The 18,238-nt window shown below is 46.0% G+C and overlaps 2 protein-coding genes across 2 annotated transcripts in view; both read left to right on the top strand.

Annotated features, from left to right (window-relative positions):
* The first annotated feature begins 7,258 nt into the window (after positions 1-7,258).
* The window catches only part of LOC132532105 (OTU domain-containing protein 7A), a 383,571-nt gene continuing 372,591 nt past the window's right edge, over positions 7,259-18,238 (top strand). Inside the window, exon 1 of the mRNA XM_060170306.1 lies at positions 7,259-7,412. The gene's annotated coding sequence lies outside the window, so the exon portion shown is untranslated. The remainder of the gene's footprint in view (positions 7,413-18,238) is intronic.
* The window catches only part of LOC132528636 (basic proline-rich protein-like), a 28,863-nt gene continuing 27,071 nt past the window's right edge, over positions 16,447-18,238 (top strand). Inside the window, 1 exon segment of the mRNA XM_060164590.1 lies at positions 16,447-16,454. Coding sequence (XP_060020573.1) covers positions 16,447-16,454 — 8 coding nt within the window.

Below are 18,238 nucleotides of genomic sequence, written 5' to 3'. Positions count from 1 at the left end.
ATACAAAAAAAGAGAAAATCTTGAAAGAAGCCATACCAGGGAGGTTGAAGGGTAATGGTTACCCTTAGAGGAAAAAGGATAAAGGATAAGAATTACAGCAGACTTCTCATAAATCATGCAAGCAAGAAGAGAGTGGAGTGAAATGCTTTTTGGATTGAAAGACAAAAACAACCAATCTAGAATTCTGTATCCAGAAAAATTATCCTTCAAGAGTGAAGGAGATCACCTCACACCTCAGAATGGCTCTCACACCTCAGAATGGCTATCATCGAAAAGACAAGAAATAACAAGTGTTGACAAGGATGTGGAGAAAAGGGAATCCCAGTACACTGTTGGTGAGAATGTAAATTGGTGCAGCCACTGTGGAGAACAATATGGAGGCTCCTTAAAAAATTAAGAATAGAGCTACAATACTATCCATCAATCCCACTCCTGGGTGTTTATCTGAAGAAAACAAAAACACTAATTCAAAAAGATACATGCATCCCAATGTTCATAGCAGCATTATTTATAATAACCAAGATATGGAAGGAACCTAAGTGTCCATCAACAGGTGAATGGATAAAGAAGATGTGATACACACACACACACACACACACACACACACACACACACACACAATGGAATATTACTCTGCCATAAAAAAGAAAGGAATCTTGCCACTTACAACAACATGGATGGACCTAGAAGGTATTATACTTAGTGAAATAAGTCAGAGAAAGACAAATACTGTATGTTTTTACTCATATATGGAATCTAAAAAACAAAATAAATGAGCAAATACAACAAAACAGAAACAGACTCACAGATACAGAGAACAAACTAGTGGCTACCAGAAAAGAGATGAGTGGGGAGGGGGCAAAATAAATGAAGGGGATTAAGAGGTACAAACTACCAGTTATAAAACAAATAAGTTACAAAGATGTAATGTACAGAACAGGGAATATGGTCAACATTTTGCAATAACTTTGTATGTTATGTAACCTATAAAAATATTGAATCTCTGTGTTTTACACCTGAACCTAATATAATATTGTAAGTCAACTATACTTCAATAAAAAAGGGAAGAAGAAATTAAAGAGTTTCTCAGGCAAACAAAAGCTGAGGCAATTCACCATCAGACCTATCCTTCAAGAAATGTTAAAATATTTTTTTCAGACTGAAGGAAGATTACATAGGTCAGAAACATGGATCTACAAAAAGAATGGAAGAGTATTGTTGAAGGAATTAATGAAAGTATAATAAAATCTTTAATTTTTCTTACTCTTGATTGATCTAAAAGATAACCATTTAAAGCAATACTAGTAACAAAGTATTAGGAAATTACACATATGGATAAGTGAGTGAATGACAGCAACATCACAAGGAATGAGAGTGGGGATTGGAAACACATTGTTATAAGATGTCAGTACTACATGTGAAGAGAATACTGTTATTGGAAGGTGTACATAAATTAGTGAAAGGGTATACTGTAAATTCTAGAACGACAACTAAAAATTCTTAAGAGGTATAATTGATACTCTAAGAGAACAGATAAAGTGGAATCATATAAAATGTTCAATTAAAACTGGAGAGGGCAGAAAAATAAGCCACAGGCAACCAGTAGAAAATCGTTACAAACATGGTTGATATTAATCCAAATGTATCAATAATCATGTAAATATGAATGGTTTAAGCATATCAATTAGAAGACAGATGTTGCCAAAATGGTAACAAAACAAGACCCAACTACATTGTGTCTACAAGAAGGCCACATTAAACCAAAGTCTGTTTGGTTAAAAGTAAAGGTGGGACTTCCCTGATGAAGCATTGGATAGGACTCTGCACTCCCAATGCAGGGGGCCTGGGTTTGATCCCTGGTTGGGGAACTAGATCCTACATGCATGCCACAACTAAGGGTTTGCATGCCACAACTAAGGAGCTGGTGAGCTGCAACTAAGAAGCCCGCCTGCCGCAACTAAGACCCTACGCAGCCAAATAAATAAATATTTAAAATAAAGTAAAAGTGTGAAGAAAGATATACCATGCTAGCCCTAATCAAAAGAAAACTGGAGTAGCTAAATTAATTTCAGACAGAACAGACTTGAGGACAAGGGACATTATTAGGAATAAAGGAGGAGGAAACTACATAATCACAAAAAGGCCAATTCTCCAGGAAGATAAAATAATCCTGTATGTGTTTGGACCTAACAACAGAGCATCAAAATATGTGAGGCAAAAATTGTTAAACCTGAAAAAGGAAATGGACCCATCTACTATTATAATTAGAGACTTCAAAGGTCCTCTTTCCAGGCTTCCCTGGTGGCTCAGTGGTTGGGAGTCTGCCTGCCAATGCAGGGGACACGGGTTCGGGCCCTTGTCTGGGAGGATCCCACATGCCGCGGAGTGGCTGAGCCCATGTGCCTCAGCTGCTGGGCCTACTCTCTGGAGCCCACGGGCCACAACTGCTGAGCCCACGTGCCACAACTGCTGAAGTCCGTGCGCCTAGAGCCCGTGCTCCGCGGCAGGAGGAGCCACTGCAATAAGAGGCCCGCGCACCACAGCGGGGGGTAGCCCCTGCTCGCTGCGGCTGGAGAGGGCCCGCGTGCAGCAACGGGGACCCCACACAGCCAAAAATAAATAAATAAATTTATTTTAAAAAACCAAAAAAAAACAGGTCCTCTTTCCAAAATTGATAGCTCAAATAGGCAGCAAATCAATAAGGACACAGTTGGCCTGAACAGCACAACCAATCACCTTTATCTAACTGACATTTACAAATACTCTATCTAAGACAGCATAATATGCATTCTCCCCAAGCTCGCATGGAAGATTCATCCACAAAGACCACATTCTGGGCCATAAAACATACATTAACAAATTACAGAAAAGTAGAAATCATACACAGTATGTTGTTAGACCACAAATGAATTAACCTAGAAATCAAAAACAGAAAGGTAGCTGAAAATCTCCAATTATTTGGAAACTAAACGATATATTTCTAAAAATATTTGGGTCAAAGAGGAACTCTCAAGTGTAATTAAAATATATTGAATGAAACAAAAATGGAAACACAGCTTATCAAAATTTGTTGTATGCAGTGAAAAGCAGTGCTTAGAGCAAGATTTATGGCATTAAGTGGAAAAGAAGAAAGAAAAAAGTCAACAAGCTCTGGTATATCTTAGTATACTAGAGAGAGAAGAACAATTTAAGCCTAAAGCAAGAAGGAAAAAAAAAGAAATAATAAAAATGAGAGAAGAAATAAATGAAATTAAAAACAGAAAAACAATAGAGAAAATTAACAAAACTTAAAGCTGATTCTTTGAAAAGATCATTAAAATTTATAAAACTGTCCCAAGCTAACTAAGAAAGAAAGATATTGGACACGGTTTATCAATATCAGAAATGAAGGAAGGTTAATTCCTCTTGACTTCATGAACATGAAAAAAAATAAAGAATTACAATAAACAACCCTATACTTACAAATCTGAATATTTAGAAGAAATGGATCAATTCTTTGAAAGACACAACTATCAAAATGTATGCAAGAACAAACAGGTATCAAATAGGTAACAAATAGGTAAATAGGCCTATATCGATAAAAATAAACTTGTTCTATGAAGCCAGTATTACCCCAATATCAAAACAAGAAGACTGAATCCAACCATGTATAAAAGCAAATATAAACCACGACCAAGTGAGATTTATCCCAGGTATGCAAGAATGCTCAACATTCTAAAGTCAGACAAGTAATCCATCACATCAACAGGCTGAAGCAAAAAAATCACACAACCCTATCATTAGATGCAGAAAAAGCATCTGACAAAATTCTCACCCATTCATTTTAAAAAACCGTCGGTAAACTAGGAATAGAGAGAAACTTTCTCAATTTAATAAAGAATGTGGGGCTTCCCTGGTGGCGCAGTGGTTAAGAATCCGCCTGCCAATGCAAGGGACATAGGTTCGAGCCCTGGTCTGGGAAGATCCCACATGCCACAGAGCAACTAAGCCCATGTGCCACAACTACTGAGCCTGTGCTCGAGAGCCCACACACCACAACTACTGAAGCCCAAGCTCCTAGAGCCTGTGTTCTGCAACAAAAGAAGCCACTGCAATGAGAAGCCCATGCACCACAACGATGAGTAGCCCCTGCTTGCCGCAACTAGCGAAAGCCTGGGTGCAGCAACGAAGACCCAATGCAGCCAAAAATCAATCAATCAATCAATTAATTAATTTTTTAAAAAAAGAATATGCAGCAAATCCTACAGCTAACATCATACTTAATGGTGAGAAAATGGATGCTTCCTCCTAAAATCAGGAACAAGGTAAGCATGTCCTCTTTTATCACTCCTAGTCCACATAATACTGGAAGTCCTAGCTAGTTCAGTAAGATAAGAAAACGTATACAGATAGGAAGGGAAGAAATAAAACTGTCTCTATTAGTGAGTGACAATATTCTAGCAGAAAATTCCAAAGAATGCTCAAAAATATTCCTGAAGCAAGTACAGCAAGGTTGCAAGATATAAGGTTAATATACAAAAGCCAACTGCTTTCCTATATTCCAGCAATGAACTACTGAAATTAGAAATTAAAAAACAATATCATTTACAATAGCTCCATAAAATAAAATACTTAAAAGTAACTCTAACAAAATATGTATGGGACTTTTATATAGAAAACTATAAAACATTGCTGAAAAATTCAAAGAAGATCTAAATAAATAGTTATTTCATATTCATGGACTGGATGACTCAATATTGTTAACATGTCAACTTGATCTACAGATTCAGTGGAATCCCAATCAAAATCCAAACAAGCTATTTTGTAGCTACCTACAAATTGATTCTAAAGTTTATATGAAAAGGCAGAAGAATCAGAATAGCAAACATGATACTAAAAAAAAAAGTCAGAAGAATGACACTACTGAACTTCAAGACTTACTACAAAGCTATAGTAATCAACACAGTGTGACATTATTGGTCAAAGAAAGGATACATGGATCAGTGCAATAGAACAGACCAACACAAATATAGTCAACTGATCTTTGACAAAGGAGCAAAGGCAATTCAACAGGAAAATGATTTTTTTTCAACAAATGATACTGGAACAACTGAACATTCACATGCAAAAAAAAAAAAATTGACACACACAGACCGTACACCAACATTAAATAAAGATGGATCATGGACCTAAATATAAAATGTAAAACTATAAAACTTCAAGAAGAAAACATAGACTTAAATCTATGTGACCTACAGTTTGGTGATGCATTTAGATATAATACCAAATGTATGATCTCTAAAAGAAAAACAAATGCCAAATTAGACTTCATTAAAGTTAAAAAATTCTTCTCTGCAAAAGACACTGACATGAGAATGAAAAGACAAGCTTCACACTGACAGTAAATATTTGCAAAACATATATAAAGTACTTCTGTCCAAAATATACAAAGAACGCTTAAAACTCAACAATAAGAAAATAATCAATTTAAAAATGGGCAAAAGGGCTTCCCTGGTGGTGCAGTGGTTGAGAGTCTGCCTGCCGATGCAGGGGACACGGGTTCGTGCCCCGGTCCGGGAAGATCCCACATGCCGCGGAGCAGCTGGGCCGGTGAGCCATGGCCGCTAAGCCTGCGCGTCCGGAGCCTGTGCTCCGCAACGGGAAAGGCCACAACAGTGAGAGGCCCGCGTACGGCCAAAAAAAAAAAAAAAAAAATGGGCAAAAGATGTGAACAAACATGTCACCAAAGAAGATAAACAGGTAGCAAATAAGCAAGTGAAACGATGCCCCACATTATTTTCCATTAGGGAACTGAAAATTAAAGCAACAATTAAATCTCTCCACACCTATGAGAATGCCTAATATACAGCAAATACCAAGTGCTGACAAGGATTCAGGAAAGTGGGACTCTTATACATTGCTGGTGGCTATGAAAATTTGTAAACACTCTGGAAAACTGTTTTTAGGGTTCCTATAACGATAAACAAGTTTACCAAAAGACCTAGCATTGGTACTCCAAGGTATTTACTCACCTGATGTGAAAACTTGTCCATACAAAGCTCTGCATGCAACTGTTTGTAGAATACCTATTCACAACTGCCCTAACAAGAAACCTTCAATGGATGAATAAACAAAACGCGGTACAAATAATGGGATAGCATCCAATAATAAAAAGAACTATCGATAAACGTGGGTGAATCTCAAAGGCATAATGGTGAATGAATAAAGTCAGTTTCAAAATGCTGCATATTGCATAATTATATGTGTATAACATTCTCGAAAAGACAAAACTACAGCAATGGAGAATATATCAGTGGTTGCCATATGTCAGAACATATTAGGGTTTGGGGAGGGTGTGGCTATAGAAGGGCAACAAGGGGGAGTTCTTGGGATGATGTATCCTAATTGTGCTAGTGGTTACACGCATCCAAACTGGTGTTTGAAAACTCACAGGGCTGTGTATCCAAAAAAATAAGTCAATTTTACTGTATATTAATTTAAGAAGTCAAATAAATTACTAAAAATGATATATATTTAGTAATTTACAGATATGTGTGCATAATGTTAAAAACCAAGCAAGAAGTCCTAAACTAAGAGTGAAACGATTGTCAAGAAATGCATGAGGATGGCATTAGTAACTTGTAATATAACATTATTTGGAAGGGGGGGCGTGGTTACACCGAGAGGGTGATGTGAGAGTGGGTAGAAGGCAGTGGGCCGGCCTTGGCATCAGAGAGAGGAGCCGTCCGAAGTTGTGGTGTGAAAATACTTTTAAGAGGAAGGCAAGAAATGGGGAAAGGTCAGAGAACCGGTTTAAGAGGCAAAGGGAGCAGCTTCAGAGGAGACGTGATGCACTGGCCCCGAAGCAGGTCTCGGCAATGGAGCCGAGACAGGATGGGTGGGAGAAAGTTTGGGATGCTGAGGAAGAAAGCGTGAGCAGAAAGCAAGAAATGAAGGTGGGCGCAGACAGTGCGAGGCAGGCAGACGGGCAAAGGAAGGTTAAGCAGGGGCACCTGGAAGAGCTAGCGCGGGCGAGGGGACGCGGGCGAGAGCTGCCCCGCGCTCTCCCCGGAGTCCGGGTCTCTGCTCGAGTGGTTGCTGCGAGCACGCGCGCTCAGAGCCGGCCGGCAGGGCGGGGGCGGGGTGCGCGCACGTCCACGAGGGGAGGGGGCGGGGCGCGGCTGCGGCCGGTGACGTCAGGGGGCGCGCGCGGCCGCGGGCGGAGCGGAGGGGCGCGAGGGGCGGAGCGGAGCGCGGGAGGAGGCGGGGGTGGAGAGGCCCCCGGACCGCGAGCGGCAGCTGGGGAGGGGGCCGCGGAGCCGGAGCGCGAGAAACAGCTGATCCGATTTTCCTTAAAGCGAGAGAAAATGGAAGTCGGGTAGCGGTGACTGAGGCGCTGCGGGCTGGCCGAGCGGAGCGGCACAGCGCGGCAGGTGAGACGGCGCTGGCCGCGGTGCTGCCGGTGGTGGTGGGGCCGGGGCCGCGGTCCCGGTAGGTGCGCGGTCAGTCCCAGCGCGGCGCCGGATGCCTCCGCGGCTTTGCGGCGGAGCAGGTGGGCGCAGAGGCCGGGCAGCCCCTGTACCGGGCCGCGAGGGCGCGGGGGTCGCGGGCTCGGCGCGGGGCTCGCCGGCGCGTCTGCATTGCGGGCTCGGCTCTGGACCCCGCGGGCGCCGCGGCCACCGTCTCCGGCCCGGCGCGGGTCTCTGGGCAGGGCGCGGCGCTCTCGCTGGGTCGCTGACGGTGTCTCCTCCGGGCCCCTGAGCCATATGCACTGGAACGTGATGACGGGCGCGGGGACACCGGCCCCTCTGTCCGTGTGGGCGCGCCGGAGTCCCGGGGCGCCAGCGGACGCCCGGGCACGGCCCGGCAGCAGCGCGTGAGGCCGCCGGCCGGTTGCCCCGGCTGCGTGGGCCACCGCGGCCCGGTACGCTGCTCGCTCGTTCCACCGGGTCTGTCTGGACAGCGGACGAACCGTTAATGCAATTTGGCTGTGAACCCGGAGGCCTTCCCTGGTATCTTCTCACTGGAGGGGGGGAGATCGCATCTGCTGTGCTCTAAGTGCTCCTTTAAATTCGGGAGATGTCAGTGATGTCATCATTAACAAAAACTTTCCTTCATTGGACACAACCACCCAAGTGCACCCTCCTCCCGTGCAGCTCTTGCAGCCTTTTGAGACTCTGCCACAAAATAGATTTCCCTCTGCTCTGTGAACTAACTCACCAGCCTTACACAGGTGAAAACGGTTTTTATTTTTATTTCTTGACTTGAGAATGAATAGATTCGAGAGTGCCTGGAGGGAAACTTGTTAGATCCCCACGGATCTGGGAATCACTTCATCCACATCACAAGGATCCAGGGGAAAGTCATGCATGACACTTAAGTGGTTATTGACTGGCTTTATCTTTATGATTGAAAGTGAGCCGTGAGATGAAAAATTTTAAAAGACATTATATTCCAGGTGGCAGATGATGTGTTCAGGAAAAGGTAGACAGTGTGGCCTAGATCTTGAAGGGCCTTGATTGCTTCAGGAAAATCTGCGGGTCTTCTTCCTCTCCATCACCTCCTCTCCCTGCCCCCCTCCCCCCAACTAGGATGGGCCTGGGAGCAGCTTGCTCTGGAGAAAGGGGTGACAGCTTCTCTGGGGCCCTGCCGGCCTTTCCTTTCCTTACTGTAGCAGCTGTGCGGCCCACCAGGTTGAAGGCCAGCTTAACATCTGAAGAGGATTGAGAGTGCAGAGGCTGGGACCTACCTGTATGGCACACAAAGTTCTGGGGAAATTTCTCCTCCTAAATTCGAGCAGCGTGTCAGCCTTATTGTGTGTGTGAGTATTCCATTAGTACTGACTGTAATGAGAACAGAAGTAAGCAAGTTCCCAAGACAGTCTGTATATCTACTTAAGCCTATCATATCAAAAGGATATTCAGTAAGGGACAAAAATATTGACATTCGTGTATTTAATAATTAATGACTCTTCCTCATTGGTTCAAAGAAGCATGCCTTAAATTATTAGTGTGGTCATATTGGGTCTGTAAGGAATTAAATACCACAGGCCATGAAAAAGTTTGAGTCTGGTCAGGAAGATAAGCTTTCAAAAACCCTGGATTGGTGGGAAGAAAACGGGGAAGCAGAGCTTCACCTTAGGCCTTGGCATTCAGGCTGGCAGTAGATGGAAACCATTGCATTATGGAGTCTTGCCTTGTGTGGGTCTCAGCCTGAGTCCTGTGTGGAGGCCCTCAGCCCTGGTGGAGGACAGCATAAAAGTCACCAAAAAGCTGAACTGTCTGTTCTCCCCTTGTGGAGAAGGGGAGGGGCATGTCCCTCTGAAGCAGCCATGTGTGCATGGCCTGTCACCTCCTGAAGGTGCCAGATTTACTCACAGTGGCAAGGCTGCGTGAGACAGGAAGCCCTGTAGCGGAATTGTCTGCAAATGTGCATCTTTTCGTCTTTTCCGCGACTTTGCCCCTGCTGCATAACAGTTGCTACTTGACCTCTTAAGTCATTGGCCGAGATTTTTTCTGTAATTGAAGTAGCGTCAGTCCTACGAAAATTGGTTATTAAGGCTCTGAGCTATGAGCTCTGGCCACATATCCTTTTCACTTGTAGACCTGTGAAAATATTCATTATAATGTTTCTGATTTAACTCACTGTAGTACTCGTGAAAATGCAAATTCAAGTGTTCTCACTAAATCTTGAGATAGTAATCACTGATTTCCTAAAACATTTCAAAAACCCTTACTTTAAAGCTTCTTCATCCCCTTTTTATGGTTAGAACATCACATTTTCTGATTCTGGGAAGCCGTAATTGCCTTGGCTTTTCTTTTTGTTCCCTTTGGGTGTTAAGGTCATTTAATTCTTGTTTTAGGCCCAGAGAATAAAGGCTGAGTCAGCTCCCGAGGGGCCAGCAGGGGGCGTGCTAAATGCATCTTGGCGGTCCTCTACCTGAGCCACCTTGGGAAAGGATGAAGGATCCCCAAACTGGGGGTCTGTGCGTGTGTGCCCCGCGTCTCCATGTGCCCATCGCCCAAGGAATGGACACTGAAGGAAGCACATGCTTTGAATAGCCAGAGGTTATGGCTTGCAGAATGGGTCTCCCTCCGTGGGGCAGAGAGATTGCTTTAATGGCTCCACGTCTTTGGAGAGTGATGGTTGGTCCTAGTCGGAAGATTCAGTGCCTTCTCAGATCACAGAAGGGAGAGTTTCGGCTTGGAGAGGAGCGACTTGGCCTCATGGAACTCCTGCCTACATCTTGGTCCTGGTGAGGGCGTGATAGTGCCGGCCAGGATAGCCAGTGGAAATGCCCACCATCCCCCAATAATGCTTTCTTTGGGGTTTGACAGCTACTGACTTAAACCCCAGGACTCTGTCAGTGGCACCTCCCAGGGGGTTTATTTGCCTGCCTTGCGAGGGTTATTGGCCTCAGGGTTTCTCTGATGGAGAAATGCAAATGTTTAATCCCTCTGTGTGTCTTTACCTGAAGAAAATGAAAACGGGAGAAAAGAGGCAACTGTGCTTTTCACTTAAATGTGCTTAATCTGATTTTAAGTGTGTGCCATGTTATTCATCAGAAAGTTCCTAGTGAGTCTAGAGAGGCGAGCTCATGCGGGGAGGGTTGTCTTGCCAAGGTGAGGGGGAGGTGTGTGTGTCCCAGGGCTTGGATGACCATCAAGGGGTCTAGTTATGGTGTCCTCCCCAGGTTCCTTGTGGAGCCCAGATGCTGAAGGGAGAGATCACACCTTGAAGGGAATACGTCTTCTACTAGACAACTGTCCAAATGCTATGACTGGATATTTCTTTGTATTTCTTGTTCTGTTGAAAATGCATGTAAATCAGACTATTGATTTCAAAGGGGCAAATGGAAATTGTTTTCCAGCTTTGTGCCTCTCTTGGAGCACTTTAAATGGCTACAGGGGAAGTGCCACTCAATTAAGACAGGTGGTACCTGATCCTTTTGGAAGCTGTCCATCCCTGAGGAGGAGCACAGAATATCCTACTCAGAGGGAATCCTGAGATCCATAGGCATTTGAAAGGAAACAAAACATGCTGGTTCCTTTTCATGGTATATCTAATTTGAAAATATTTTACCCTTGAAACTTGGAAGCAGAGTTTCATTTGCCCTTGGCAGACTGCTGCATCCCCCAAGCAGTCTGTGTGTCAGACCAAGAAAAAGATGCCATTAACACAGATGTGACAGGTGTGACAGAGCAGGCCAGGAAGGAACTGCCTTCTCTACTCTTTGGGGATGGAGTTCCTTACCATTCATAGTAACAGAATGGGTATATGGGTTGAAAACAAGTCTTTCAATTCTGAAAATGAGACACAGGCTGATGCTGCTGTATTACCTGCCCATGTTGTCGAGGTGTGTTTAGCTGGCTGGTTTACACACAGTATCTCATGGTGGGAGGGAGGGCTCTGGTAAAGACTGGGATTAAGAGGGAGTTGACCCTGCATTTCCTCCTGCATCGGCCACAGCCAGCCACCCTGGACGAGGCATGGCACTGTCATGCTCTAGGCCGCTCGTGAGAAAAGGAGACAGTTAACCTCCCATGTCTCCAAGGCCTTATCTAGTAAAATTGCAGGATCCCACAAACCCCTAGTGCTTGCTATTAGATTTCTGCTATCCACCATCTCACATTCTGAGAAGTCAAATGTACATTCATGCTAATGCAAGTTCTAAATACATCTCTCTTGCTTTAAGTAGATAAGTCTAAAGTGAACTCATTTTCTGGGTTTGAAAGATCTTGAGTTTCTCCTTGCAAGGAACTATCTGTTTGAGCTTAGTTTATTCTTCCATAGTTTTCCTTATAAGTGTGATGGATATTTGATGTCTGAGTGAATATGCATGCATAAGATGCAGTATTAACTTTTAGGAAATTTAAAAGGAGAACGCTGAAATTCATTTTCTTTTCTGCTCAGTGTTTCATTCAATTGTTTTATTAGATCAGCAGAGTTTCACATGATGCTAGGGATGGGTGTGAACAGACCACCAACGCATCCCTCTGTGAGATTCAGTTTCTCAGTTACTGAGGTGAGTTTAGGAGTGGATGTCCTGGTGCTGCCCCTGCCACCTTGAGCCTTGCTACCGCTGTGAAGACTCCAGCTTTACTGCCACTGGGGCTGACACACCCGTGATTTACCCAGATTATCTCTGTGGTTCCATTTTAAAATTGTCTATGACATGGGGCTCCCCTGGATATTTTTTAAAATATTTATTTATTTATTTATTTATTGTGTGCCGGGTCTTTGTTGCGGCACGCGGGATCTTTGTTGCGGCATGCAGGCTCTTTTTTAGTAGTGGCACGCGGTCTTCTTAGTTGCGGCATATGGACTCTTAGTTGCGGCATGCCTGCAGGATCCCCGACCGGGGATCGAACCCGGGCCCCCTGCATTGGGAGCACAGAGTTTTACCCACTGGACCACCAAGGAAGTCCCCCTCCCCTGGATATTATAGGAAGCTTGGAGCTGGCCTGGCATGTCTGGACTGTGGAAGAGACCACATGATGGACTGTGTCCTGGGATGTGATGTGCCTCCTGCCCCGAAGGCCACCCCACATCCCAAGACTGAGTCAGTACCTATTCATATTGGGTGTCCAAAGACCACGTTCCATTCCATTTCCCCACAGTTCCTGTAATGATTATTTGAAGCTTGGAGAATATGTGTATTATTGAAATATGGGGCAACACATTTGCATGTGTAGTTTTTCATGCCTTTAAAAAAAATTGTTGAACATCCAAGGTATGTATCGTTCACTTTTTATTGTTTTAATTGAAGTATAATTGATTTACAATGTTGTGTTAATTACTGCTATACAGCAAAGTGATTCAATTATATATATATATATATGTATATATATATACATTCTTTTTTAATATTCTTTTCCATTATGGTTTATCATAGGATATTGAATATAGTTCCCTGTGCTATACAGTAGAACCTTGTTGTTTATCCATTCTATATATAATAGTTTGCATCTGCTAACCCAACCTCCCACTCCATCCCTCCCCCAACCCTCCCCCTTGGCAACCACCAGCCTGTTCTCTATGTACGTGATTCCATTTCTGTTTCATAGATAGGTTCATTTGTGTCATATCTTAGATTCCATGTATAAGGGATAATCATATGGTATTTGTCTTTGTCTTTCTGACTTACTTCACTTAGTATGATAATCTCTAGTTGCACATTTTTTCTTTTTAAAATGTATTCATTGGAGTATGTTTTACCAGTCTTTTAAATAATATCATGCTGTCTCTTGAAAGAATCATCCCTGAACAGAAAAAAAAAAAAATGGACAAGTTGCCAGCCAACTTGGACGGGGTGAACAGCTGTGTGACCCTGGGCGCAGTCCCAGGTGGCCTCCCAATAGGAGAATCTCTGCTCTGGCTTCGCGTAGGTTTGGGGGGAGGAGCAGGTGAGAGAGTGTGCAGTGAGTCCTTCACTTCTAAAGAGATCAGTCGTTCCAATAAAAGGAACTGGAGGCAGAGTGTGCCCACCTCACTTACCACGAGCCCGTTTCTCTCCCTTAGTTTTCTTAGTTGATGGTTTTACAGTCTGCACTTGATTCAAGTCCTAGCTTCAGTGAACTTGCTTTAACTTTTTTTGTTGAGGAAGAAGGAGGCATGGGTAAGAAGGATGGAGGGCCTTCTTTGGCCTAGTGATTCTTGTTGTTTATCTGGAATTGTCAGCCAGTTCTGTTAAAACAGGCTAAGGGAAGTTCCTCCAAGTCAGAGTAGATGCCAGACCCCCTGAGAATTGGGCTGCATCTCCTACCTCTTGGGTGCTGCTGGGTATGTGAATAGCAGGCCCCCCAGGGCTCATCGGATGGATCGTTACAGAACACACTTTCTTACTCTTGGAGTCGATGAAAGATTAGTCTTTTACATGGAAAACTAGGGGGGTGAAGGAGAGGAAAGAGAAAAGGATTCCAGAGGTGGGGTCTTGCCAGTCCCATGTCAGTGAGGGTCAGTGACTGTGGCCTGAGGCCCCGCCAGCATGGGCGGTCTTGGCATTTACCCTTGAGGGAGGTGTTGGCCGGCCTGGTGTCCGCACCACTCTCCCCACCCTGAACGAGCCCCCTGGCAGGGCCTGCTGCTGTTCTTGGAGCAGGTGAGACCAAGGGGCATCCCTTGTCATCGGTGTTAAATGTGGTGCAGGGCAGAGAAGTCTCTGTGCCTCCTGAGGGACGTCGCAGGCCCCACGGGAGGAAGTGGCTCTTTTGCAAGCCCCGTCACTTATTAGGTCATGTGAAAGCTTTGTGGCTGACTGTTTCATATGGTACCGTGGCTACGCAGTTTTTGGTAGGCAAATTGAAAGGTCGCACTGGATCTCTTGGAAGCCTGTGGCCTGGACTTGCAGGAATGGGTTGCACGTTGTATCCACGTCTCTTGATTATTCTGTTTGTACAGTCTGTCTGGTCTGAGGTGCTGTGAACTGGGCCCTAAGGGCCCCCTAGTTCGAAGTGGCTGGCGGACTCCGGTTGTCAGGCCTGCTGTGTGCAGTCAGCCTCCATCTCCCCAGGGTCATCTGCCCTAACTGGCCGAGGCTGACAGCGTTTCCTAAGGTTTCTTCCACCCAAGTTCACTTACCCCATGAACAGTCTGGATGGCACTGTGTTCAGAAATGCATTATCACATTATCGTGTAAGGCTTCTGGGGCTCGGGAGGGGTGATACAGGCAAGAAATTCCACTGCTTCATGTTAGGGGTTTGTTAGAAGATGCTGTGTTGCTGCATTTAAATTAGGAGCTACTATGGAGGTTGCAGACACCACAATAAAGCGAGTCACATGAATTTTTTTGGTTCCCCAGTGCATATAAAAGTTATGTTTACACCATCCTGTAGTCTATTTAGTGTGCAATAGCATTATGTCTAAAAAATACATATACCTTAATTTAAAAATACTTTGTGGCTAAAAAATGCTAACCATCATCTGACAATGCAGGGTTGCCACAAACCTTCAGGTTGTAAAAAATGCAGCATCTGCGAAGCACAGTGAAGCAAAGTGCAATGAAAGGAGGTCTGCCTGTACTAGTCCGTGGGGTGACCGGAGGTCCAGGCAGGAAACGTGGCCGTGGCCATGGCCATGGAGGAGCATCTGTGTGTGGCCCCTGTGGGCTGAAGGCCAGGCTGGGCCTGCTGGGAGAGACTCCCAGCCTCTGGCCCAGGTCCCCACCATTGGCACCTTTCTAGTCCTCTGTTTCACAGGTGAGGTGGAGACAGATAGCTGCCTGACCTCTGATGTCTCATTCAAGTCCATGATTCTGTGCCCAGTAATTCCCTCCTTCTCTCCAAGTGCTGACTAATCAGCGGAAAGAAAGCCCCATTCATTGCTGGGAGAGAGCAGCTAGGGAAAATTAGGCGTCTCTTAAAAATATTTGTATCCATTTCTCAAGCTGAGGAGAATACAGAGCATTTTAAGAAGGATTTATAATTAGAAATGGATTGTGTGGTCAGCATCCCTCCTTCTGACCATGAGGCTGCGAGGAGAAGGCTGTGCTGTGGCCCCGTGTTCAGAACAGGCTCTCCACGCGTGTTTGTGAAATGCAGTTACTAGTCCTGTGGGAATTAAAATTAGAAATTTAATTATTCTTTCTAGAATTGTTTAGGTCCCATGAGTTCAAAAGTGTTATAGTTGAGAATGTGGCTCATGTCAGATCTGACACATTTTCAAACTTGAGACCCCAGTTTGGCACCGTGCAAAATAAAAAAAGTCTGGATTATTTACCGATTCACCATGATGTGACACACCACAGAGTGTCCGTTCTCTGGGGAGGTGTAGTTTCACCTTCTCCATATATGTGTCGCAGACACTGTATGCAGTCTTAGGGAATATTAGCTACATCTATTTGATAAGGCAAATGACTGTACTCCGGATTTTTTTTTTTTTTTTTTTGTGGTACGCAGGCCTCTCACCGCTGCGGCCTCTCCTGCCACGGAGCACAGGCTCCGGACGCACAGGCCCAGCGGCCACGGCTCACGGGTTCAGCCGCTCTGCGGCATGTGGGATCCTCCCGGACCGGGGCATGAACCCGCGTCCCCTGCATCGGCAGGCGGACCCTCAACCGCTGCGCCACCAGGGAAGCCCCTATTCCGGATTTTTAAAAACCCTCCTCCCCACCTCCCCTTTCCCCATCTGGGGTTGCGGAGGGGCCTTGAAGAAAGAAGCAGTCTGCATCATCGACGCTCAGCCGGGACGTGGGACCCCTGGGGCTAATGCTTCCTCTAGGCCTCCCTCCGCACCCTGACGACTGTGTGGCCCACTCTGGCCCCCTGACCAGCACTGCCCTCCTTCTGCCTGACACGCCTCTCTCCTGGGCTCGTCCCCCTGCTCTGGAGAGTCCTCAGGGGGCTGCTGGACCCCTCCAACCTCACCCCTGAGCAAGATCCCTTCCCACCTGCCTCCCTGTTATTTCAGTTTGGCAAGAGGATAAGATCTACCCGACTTCGCCTAACAGAGCAGAACCATGACGCCGTGATGGACAGGTATTGAGTGGGAAAACGATGCTTTCTGGATAAAGTACTGCTAGGAAATTTTTTTTCTTTTAAGAAATTAATTAACCTTCTCTGTCAATGTCCCCTCTTGGTGTTATCTCTGCTGCAAAAGTTGCCCAAGAAGGAACCGAACCACTGTACCCGTGATGATAAAAGTGGGGGTTCACGATTCAACACTGCTGCCTCAGCAAAACAGCCCTTTATGAGCGTGGAAGGTCTGTGGTCCTTCCCCTCCCCGCCCCAGCTCTGGATGAGGCCAGGTGTGGGTCCCTAGAGGGAGCTGAGGGTGGGCATTACTGAGAACAGGCTTGCAATCAGTATTTACCCTCTGGGTGAGGCGATGCCCAGGGCACCAGAGAGAGGGAGAGTCTAGTGTTTGAGGGTGTGTTTGGAGCAGTCTGGAGACCCAGACCCCTCTTCCCCAACCCCAAAGTTTGCATTCTTCCTGTCACACTCTTCCTAACAGGGAGGAAGAGAGAAGCAGAGACATTTTCCGAGCAGGAGGGTGTGTTGGCCATCTACTCCCCAGCATGATGGAACAACCTGTCTAAATTCACAGAGCTGCCAAGCCTGCAGCACGGAAGACCAGGTTCCTCATGTTCTTCCCATCAGTTCGTTGTGTTGCCCAAGAGATGGGCAGTGACATTTTGCCCCGAATTCCTGGTGGTATTCGTGGACCAGTGGGCAAAGGCATGAGAAAGCACCTCTTGCATGGGTGTTTGGTCGCCCCAGCAGCACACCTTCCCCGAGGGTCCTGGGTGCTGGCCCAGGCTGAGCATGAGTGACATAAGGAAAACTGGGGCGCTGCATGATCTCTGGGCAGCTACCAGGCTGGAGGGGAGTCTGCACGTGAGGCATCACATCGGCGGAGCACAGCCAGGCAGGAGTCACACTTCCTCCATGGTGGACAGGTGGGGTGGGGGCCTCCACCACCCAGGCACATTCTCCAGGGAGGCAGAGCCCTTCACAAGTCCAGGTTGGGTTTCTTCATCTAGATATGAGACTGTACTTTGTAAATTAAGACTATACAAATGTAAGAAACTGTTTTGAGGTTTTTGTTGTTGTTATTGTAGTTACTTTTCAGAAGCAAGAATAAAAACCTGGAGGAAATGTAGAAAGAGCCTAAGTCATTTGGAGACATGTAGAATTTGCATGAAGCTGTTAGGTGGTTCACAGAGGAGAATGGCCCCCAGACGTTTGCTGCTAGCCCAGGAGGCTAGAGCTAGACTCATGGGCTGTATGCAGGCAGGGCTCAGCCACGGTCAGGCTGTGGGACTTTTCGGAGGGACCCAGCAGGCCTGAGGCTGCGTGCCCATTCCCTGGGGCTGTGCCATATCCTCCCCAGTGTGTTTCCAGGCACTTGGCCCAGGTTAGCCCATGAGTGTCTGCTGGATGGGCCCCCACATTCAGGGCACTGAGTGGAGTGGGTCCAGGTCAGGCCCCTGCTCTGACCACCTGCTGGCCTTTCACTTGCTCTGCCCAGCCACTCCCATGGGGTCCTGCATCCCCAACATGTTCTGCTTTCCAGAGAGTGCACAGGGGAGGTTGTAGGCACCCAAGTGCCTGCAGAGGAGCCCCTGAGTGCCCAGGCCAGTGGGGGGTGGGACACTGCCATCCCTGGGTCCCCTGGGGGCACGGGTGTGGGAGAGGCTGTGCTTTGGGGTCAGACACACTGTGTTCTGTTTCCATGGTGCTGCCTCCTGCTGTGAGTCCCTGGCTGGGTCAGGTCATCTCCCAGCCACTGCGTCCCTGCAGGTGACAGCAGGTCCAGGGGT

Source organism: Lagenorhynchus albirostris, chromosome 1 (assembly GCF_949774975.1).
Source record: "Lagenorhynchus albirostris chromosome 1, mLagAlb1.1, whole genome shotgun sequence".
NCBI lineage: Eukaryota > Metazoa > Chordata > Mammalia > Artiodactyla > Delphinidae > Lagenorhynchus > Lagenorhynchus albirostris.
Note: the sequence above shows the minus strand (reverse complement) of the source record. Positions and strands in the feature narration are given on the sequence as shown.